The sequence below is a fragment of the Staurois parvus genome, unplaced genomic scaffold (genome assembly GCF_062004578.1).
Source record: "Staurois parvus isolate SC_StPar_1 unplaced genomic scaffold, SC_StPar_1.0 ptg002094l, whole genome shotgun sequence".
NCBI lineage: Eukaryota > Metazoa > Chordata > Amphibia > Anura > Ranidae > Staurois > Staurois parvus.
The window spans coordinates 49,354-57,905 of NW_028319890.1; the positions used below are offsets into that span (position 1 = coordinate 49,354).

General features: G+C 51.8%; 1 protein-coding gene across 1 annotated transcript in view; it reads left to right on the top strand.

Annotated features, from left to right (window-relative positions):
* The window catches only part of LOC149432820 (adapter SH3BGRL-like), a 40,303-nt gene extending 33,063 nt beyond the window's left edge, over positions 1-7,240 (top strand). The window contains exon 4 of the mRNA XM_089664904.1: positions 805-7,240. Within this exon, the coding sequence (XP_089521030.1) occupies positions 805-837 (33 nt within the window). The 3' untranslated portion in view covers positions 838-7,240. The remainder of the gene's footprint in view (positions 1-804) is intronic.
* Positions 7,241-8,552: the final 1,312 nt, after the last annotated feature.

Here is an 8,552-nt window from a genome sequence, read left to right on the forward strand (position 1 = left end):
GCATGCTCAGCGGGGGGTCTCTCCACTGATCCACTCAGCAAGCGGATGGCAGGTCTGTGTCCTCTATGGGCAGTCAGATGGAAACGGACCACCTGTCTGTTACCAGCCGACTGCCATCCCATCCGATGGACGGAAGGGGAATGGATGCCCATTGGTCTCTTTTTGGCGGATCGGATTGGATGTTGGCGGGTGTAAATGGACACATGTCCGTTTACACCCGCTGCTCCATAGAGGAGAATAGATGTTCTGATCAGGTCCGGGTAGGTCAGTGTTTCTCAACTCCAGTCCTCATGGACCCCCAACAGGTCATGTTTTCAGGATTTCCCTCAGATGAAACAGCTGTGGTAATTACTAAGGCAGTGAAACTGATCAAATCACCTGTGCAAAATAATGGAAATCCTGAAAACATGACCTGTTGGGGGTCCATGAGGACTGGAGTTGAGAAACACTGGGGTAGGTTGACCCGATCGGAACATCTTTGTGAAAGGGGCCTTAATGTGTTTTTCGGAAAGAGTCAGGAACTTCTAACGTATAGGGCAGCCTTTAAGTCAACTAATGAGGTCAGGTGTGCACAACAGACTCAGCTGCAGTGCTGGGGTATGACCAGCAGATGGCTACATTTCAGAATAGTGTTTTCCAATAGTGAGGGGAAAAAAGTGGATTCCACTGCTGATATATATATATATACCCTGATATAGGAATGGATTTCATGGTTTATTTGATTGGTTCTCTTGTATCTCTGCTCCACCCAGAAATAAATCCATCACTTCAACACTTTTTGAATTTGGTTCCTCTCTCTTGCAGGAAGCCGAAGCTCAGGCGAACAAGGAAGCGTGAATTCCCCGCACCGTTCCCCAACCTCCAATCAGAACCTTCAATGCTTTCCAGAACATCTAACTTCCTAACATGCAGCCTGGTGCCCCGCCCCCTGCGCAATGCGTCCTGTCCGCTATTGAATTCCTGTTGTTCAAATGTTATGGAAGCTTGCTTGTGGACGATGCCAAGTTTTTCCTTTAGTTTCAGCGAAAATCTCACCACCAGAATAGAATATGGACAACTGACCGTACGTGGATGAATCCTTCCGATTGAGGTAGAAATCGATACATCGTCAATGACCAGGATCTGATCGATCTGATACATTAATGACCAGGAGCTGATCAGTTTGATACATTATCAATGACCAGGATCTGATCGATCTGATACATCAATGACCAGGAGCTGATCAGTTTGATACTTTACCAATGACCAGGATCTGATCGATCTGATACATTGTCAGTGACCAGTATCTGATCAATCTGATATATTCTGATACATTATCAATGACCAGGATCTGATCAGTCTGATACATTGTCAGTGACCAGGATCTGATCAGTCTGATACATCATCAATGACCAAGATCTGATCAATCTGATACATCAATAACCAGGATCTGATCAATCTGATACATTCTGATATGTTATCAATGACTGGGATCTGATGAGTCTGATACATTGTCAGTGGCCAGGATCTGATCGGTCTGATACATTCTGATACATCATCAATGACTGGGATCTGATCAACCTGATACATTCTGATATGTTATCAATGACTGGGATCTGATCAACCTGATACATTCTGATATGTCATCAATGACTGGGATCTGATCAGTCTGATACATTGTCAGTGGCCAGGATCTGATCGGTCTGATACATTCTGATACATTATCAATGATCAGGATCTGATCGGTCTGATACATATCAATACATCGTTAATGACCAGGATTTGATCAGATCCTGGTCATTGACAATATATTGATATGTTTCAGACTGATCAAATCCTGGCCATTAACGATGTATCCGCTTGATCAGTCTGAAACATATTGATACATTGCCAATGACCAGGATCTGATCCATTCTGATACAGTATCAATGACCAGGATCTGATTGATCTGATACATCATCAATGACCAGGATCTGATTGATCTGATACATCATCAATGACCAGGATCTGATTGATCTGATACATCATCAATGACCACGATCTGATTGATCTGATACATCATCAATGACCAGGATCTGATTGATCTGATACGTTCTGATACATCGTCAATGACCAGGATCTGATTGATCTGATACATCGTCAATGACCAGGATCTGATTGATCAGATACATCGTCAATGACCAGGATCTGATTGATCTGATACATTCTGATACATCGTCAATGACCAGGATCTGATTGATCAGATACATCGTCAATGACCAGGATCTGATTGATCTGATACATCGTCAATGACCAGGATCTGATTGATCTGATACATCGTCAATGACCAGGATCTGATTGATCTGACTGACGGCCAGTGTGCTGCCATCTGATTGGATAAAGCGCCAACTGATATCAATCAAAAATTAAACTGTAACAAAACCCCCCCTCACCCCCCAACCTCTGGTGGCTTCCTGCCCCATGGGATCATGGGAGGGCTCCAGATCCCGAATATCACACTTTGCAGAAGAATGTTCTAGAGGGATTTGGGCTCCTCAGCTTTCCCATGATCCCGCTGGAAGGCTCAGTGACATCACCGCGGCCTGGCTGACGTCATCGGAAGTTGGGGAGTAAGGAAAGAATTAATAATTATATATATTTTTCTAGACCTGGTGGGGTCAGTGAGGTTTCTCTATTGCCCCTCCATCATGGCCCCCATCCTGGTGGGGTCAGTGAGGTTTCTCTATTGCCCCTACATCATGGCCCCCGTCCTGGTGGGGTCAGTGAGGTTCCTCTATTGCCCCTACATCATGGCCCCCGTCCTGGTGGGGTCAGTGAGGCTCCTCTATCGCCCTTCCATCGAGGCCCCCATCCTGGTGGGGTCAGTGAGGTTCCTCAGTCACTACTCCATCATGGCCCCCCCGTCCTGGTGGGGTCAATGAGGTTCCTCTATCGCCCCTCCATCATGGCCCCCCCGTCCTGGTGGGGTCAGTGAGGTTTCTCTATTGCCCCTCCATCATGGCCCCCCGTCCTGGTGGGGTCAGTGAGGTTCCTCAGTCGCTACTCCATCATGGCCCCCCGTCCTGGTGGGGTCAGTGAGGTTCCTCAGTCGCTACTCCATCATGGCCCCTGTCCTGGTGGGGTCAGTGAGGTTTCTTTATTGCCCCTCCATAATGGCCCCCGTCCTGGTGGGGTCAGTAAGGTTACTCTATTGCCCCTCCATCATGGCCCCCATCCTGGTGGAGTCAGTGAGGTTCCTCAGTCGCTACTCCATCATGGCCCCTGTCCTGGTGGGGTCAGTGAGGTTCCTCTATTGCCCCTACATCATGGCCCCCATCCTGGTGGGGTCAGTGAGGTTCCTCTATTGCCCCTACATCATGGCCCCCATCCTGGTGGGGTCAGTGAGGTTCCTCTATTGCCCCTACATCATGGCCCCCATCCTGGTGGGGTCAGTGAGGTTCCTCTATTGCCCCTCCATCATGGCCCATGTCCTGGTGGGGTCAGTGAGGTTTCTCTATTGCCCCTCCATAATGGCCCCCATCCTGGTGGAGTCAGTGAGGTTCCTCAGTCGCTACTCCATCATGGCCCCTGTCCTGGTGGGGTCAGTGAGGTTCCTCAGTTGCTACTCCATCATGGCCCCCATCCTGGTGGGGTCAGTGAGGTTCCTCTATCGCCCTTTCATCATGGCCCCCATCCTGGTGGGGTCAGTGAGGTTCCTCAGTCGCTACTCCATCATGGCCCCTGTCCTGGTGGGGTCAGTGAGGTTCCTCTATTGCCCCTACATCATGGCCCCCATCCTGGTGGGGTCAGTGAGGTTCCTCTATTGCCCCTACATCATGGCCCCCATCCTGGTGGGGTCAGTGAGGTTCCTCTATTGCCCCTACATCATGGCCCCCATCCTGGTGGGGTCAGTGAGGTTCCTCTATTGCCCCTCCATCATGGCCCATGTCCTGGTGGGGTCAGTGAGGTTCCTCTATTGCCCCTCCATCATGGCCCATGTCCTTGTGGGGTCAATGAGGTTCCTCTATCGCCCCTCCATCATGGCCCCCGTCCTGGTGGGGTCAGTGGGGTTCCTCTCAGACGCAGTGATTTTTTTGGGGTGCAGCCCCATCTGACCCAACTCTACAGCACATGTGCCTTTCAGATCATGAATCACCCAAAGTGTGGCAGATCGGGTCCTCGAGGGCCCAAGGCCTCATTAGGATTAGTGATCAAGTTCTGTAAGGTTCTCTAAGACACTGTCCTGGATCCTGGCCCTCGGGGGCTGGAGCTGTGCACCTCGGGGGCGGGGACAAACACATCCTGCGGATTAGGGGAGGGGTGAAGATCTCAGTGCCACATATAGTTTTTTGGGGTTTTTTTTTTGCACAAAACAGTTTTTTGAGATTTTTCTGTTTATAATCGTTCTCTGAAGAAATGAGAAGTGTAAAGAGTTTACAATGAAGTGTCCCTGCCATACATTGACCGTAGAGGGCGCCGTGCGTGGGCCACGGTTGGCTCCTCAAAGACCTCCTTGTGTTTCCTGTGGGTGACATGTCCTCTTCGCACACATGGGGGAGTCCTCTTCCTGGCGTGGAGATGCCGGCTCAGAGAATCATGTCAATCCTGGTGCCTGTGCTGTCCCTGGCGGTGTTCACAAATGTCTGACACAGATCAGCCCCTGCTGCAACCACGTACAGCCTGATCACTGGGGGAGGGGAGACTGAGGAAATTCCTCCTCCTGCCTGCAGCTGACTGATGACATCATCACAGCCTAGTCACTGATTGGAGGGTAAGGATGGTGCCAGGTCCACTCTGGAGGAATGGTCAGTTTCATGGGCGATCCCGCCATTTGTAATGGATGCTGCAGCAGGGAAGCCACGGGCGGGCAGACATCCGCACAGACCCCGGGAACACATGGGTGGTGTATGGACTCTGTTGGGCACATTTTCCCCCACAATGCCCTCGGGCGGGGTATTGTAGTCCATGTGATGGATACGTGGGGATCTGGTCACATTCCTTACGCTCGGTGCGGATTGGACGCCTGCGCTCGGCTTACATTCGAGACTTTTTTTACGCTGAATCTTTAGTTGCCAAACATTCCGGTTATATTGATGACATAAATCGTTTTTTTGCCGATTATCTTGGTGGAGCTCCGGAGCCTTCTATGTTGTCCTGTCCCTGTAAATGAATCCATCTCTGTCTCCCCCTGCAGTCAGAGAAGGTTTCCTGGGGAGTTGGTCATGTGACAGGGGGAGGGGTCCTATTTTCTGGGTACAGGTTGGCGGGCACAGTCATGTGACAGGGGGAGGGGTCCTATTTTCTGGGTACAGGTTGGCGGGCACGTCATGTGACATGGAGGAGGGGTCCTATTTTCTGGGTACAGGTTGGCGGGCACATCATGTGACAGGGGGAGGGGTCCTATTTTCTGGGTACAGGTTGGCGGGCACGTCATGTGACAGGGGGAGGGGTCCTATTTTCTGGGTACAGGTTGGCGGGCACGTCATGTGACAGGGGGAGGGGTCCTATTTTCTGGGTACAGGTTGGCGGGCACGGTCATGTGACAGGGGGAGGGGTCCTATTTTCTGGGTACAGGTTGGCGGGCACGTCATGTGACAGGGGGAGGGGTTTTATCTTTGGGTATAGGTTGGTGGACACGATCATGTGACAGGGGGAGGGGTCCTATTTTCTGGGTACAGGTTGGTGGACACGGTCATGTGACATGGGGGAGGGGTCCTATTTTCTGGGTATAGGTTGGCGGGCACGGTCATGTGACATGGGGGAGGGGTCCTATTTTCTGGGTACAGGTTGGCGGGCACGGTCATGTGACATGGGGGAGGGGTCCTATTTTCTGGGTACAGGTTGGCGGGCACGTCATGTGACAGGGGGGAGGGGTCTTATTTTCTGGGTACAGGTTGGCGGGCACGTCTTGTGACGGGGGAGGGGTCTTATTTTCTGGGTACAGGTTGGTGGGCACGTCATGTGACAGGGGGGAGGGGTCTTATTTTCTGGGTACAGGTTGGCGGGCACGTCATGTGACAGGGGGGAGGGGTCTTATTTTCTGGGTACAGGTTGGCGGGCACGTCATGTGACAGGGGGGAGGGGTCTTATTTTCTGGGTACAGGTTGGCGGGCACGGCCATGTGACAGGGGGGAGGGGTCTTATTTTCTGGGTATGGCGTAATTGAAGGAGGGGGTGGGAAGCTAACCCCCAATTTTTTTTTTTGGATGAGGTGGGGAGGAGTTGACATTTCAGCCCCGCCCCCGCACACATATCTCCATACTTGGGGGTGGAGTTATCAGTACTTTCAGGCAAGGTTGGAGGTGTGAATGTCGGGTGAAAACATCGATGTCCGGACATTTTGCCCTTTTTGGGGCGTTGACCATTTTTTTTGCTTCTTAGGCTTCTATTTCTTCCTGTGACCCCATGGGGGGGGGGGGATTTCATTTCCTGTCCCTGTGACACCAATACTAGAGATGAGGGGTGCAGGTGTCACCGAGGCACAGCCAACTTTTCCCGCCAAACTAAAATTAATGTGTTTTTGGATTTGTCCCCTTTGGGGGGATTTTCTGGATTTTAGTCGCCTCTGGGAAAACATTCGTCCTGGGGCCGGGCCCCGCGGGCAGATATGAGTGCCGGAGTATCGCCGCTGAGCCTCATCCCCGCCTGATCGTCTTAATGTACAGAATTGTTATATAGGGGGTGTATGCAGGAACCTCCACACCGGCGCCCCCTCCAGGAAGGTGAAGGAACTGACCACGAGAACTGATTTTTGAACCTTTTTCATGCTCCCGGAGATTTCCTTCCATTGATTGGACACAACGAGACGCATCGATATTAATGACTGAACAATGAGGAAATGCTGCAACATGCAATGTCCGTGTTGCCCTCAGCAGCCAATCAGAATCCAGCTGTTGCAGGGTGACTGCGCCCCGTCTAATCCTTTCCTTCAGCTTTTATAAATCCAACTTTCCGAATAGAGAATCGTATTCCTGTAAGAAGATGAGGTGTCCTCGGTGTCACTGACCATCGTCTGTGTCCTCGGTGTCACTGACCATCGTCTGTGTCCTCGGTGTCACTGACCATTATCTGTGTCCTCGGTGTCACTGACCATCGTCTGTGTCCTCGGTGTCACTGACCATCGTCTGTGTCCTCGGTGTCACTGACCATCGTCTGTGTCCTCGGTGTCACTGACCATCGTCTGTGTCCTCGGTGTCACTGACCATCGTCTGTGTCCTCGGTGTCACTGGCCATCGTCTGATGGATACAAAGTGTAATCCACTAATAAAATGACGTCACGTAAGATGATTGTCTCCTGTCTGTCTGTCCTCAGAACTGTCCCACTTAAAGGGCAGCACCCCCCCTACCCCTTGTCTCCTGTCAGCCTGTCCTCAGAACTGTCCCACTTAAAGGGCGGCACCCCCCTACCCCTTGTCTCCCATCCTCAGAACTATCTTACTTAAAGGTTGGCACCCCCCTACCCTTTGTCTCCTGTCTGCCTGTCCTCAGAACTGTCCTACTTAAAGGTCGGCACCCCCCCACCCCTTGTCTCCTGTCTGTCTGTCCTTAGAACTGTCCCACTTAAAGGGCAGCACCCCCTACCCCTTGTCTCCTGTCCTCAGAACTATCTTACTTAAAGGTTGGCACCCCCCTACCCCTTGTCTCCTGTCTCTCTGTCCTCAGAACTGTACCACTTAAAGGGCGGCACCCCCCTACCCCTTGTCTCCTGTCTGTCTGTCCTCAGAACTGTCCGACTTAAAGGTCAGCACCCCTCTACCCCTTGTCTCCTGTCTGTCTGTCCTCAAAACTGTCCGACTTAAAGGTCGGCACCCCCCCACCCCTTGTCTCCTGTCTGTCTGTCCTCAGAACTGTCCCACTTAAAGGGCAGCACCCCCCTACCCCTTGTCTCCTGTCCTCAGAACTATCTTACTTAAAGGTTGGCACCCCCCTACCCCTTGTCTCCTGTCTCTCTGTCCTCAGAACTGTACCACTTAAAGGGCGGCACCCCCCTACCCCTTGTCTCCTGTCTGTCTGTCCTCAGAACTGTCCGACTTAAAGGTCAGCACCCCTCTACCCCTTGTCTCCTGTCTGTCTGTCCTCAAAACTGTCCGACTTAAAGGTCGGCACCCCCCCACCCCTTGTCTCCTGTCTGTCTGTCCTCAGAACTGTCCCACTTAAAGGGCAGCACCCCCCTACCCCTTGTCTCCCGTCCTCAGAACTATCTTACTTAAAGGTTGGCACCCCCCTACCCCTTGTCTCCTGTTTGTCCTTAGAACTGTCCGACTTAAAGGGCGGCACCCCCCTACCCCTTGTCTCCTGTCTGTCTGTCCTCAGAACTGTCCGACTTAAAGGTCAGCACCCCTCTACCCCTTGTCTCCTGTCTGTCTGTCCTCAAAACTGTCCGACTTAAAGGTCGGCACCCCCCCACCCCTTGTCTCCTGTCTGTCTGTCCTCAGAACTGTCCCACTTAAAGGGGAGCACCCCCCTACCCCTTGTCTCCTGTCCTCAGAACTATCTTACTTAAAGGTTGGCACCCCCCTACCCCTTGTCTCCTGTCTGTCTGTCCTCAGAACTGTACCACTTAAAGGGCGGCACCCCCTTACCCCTTGTCTCCT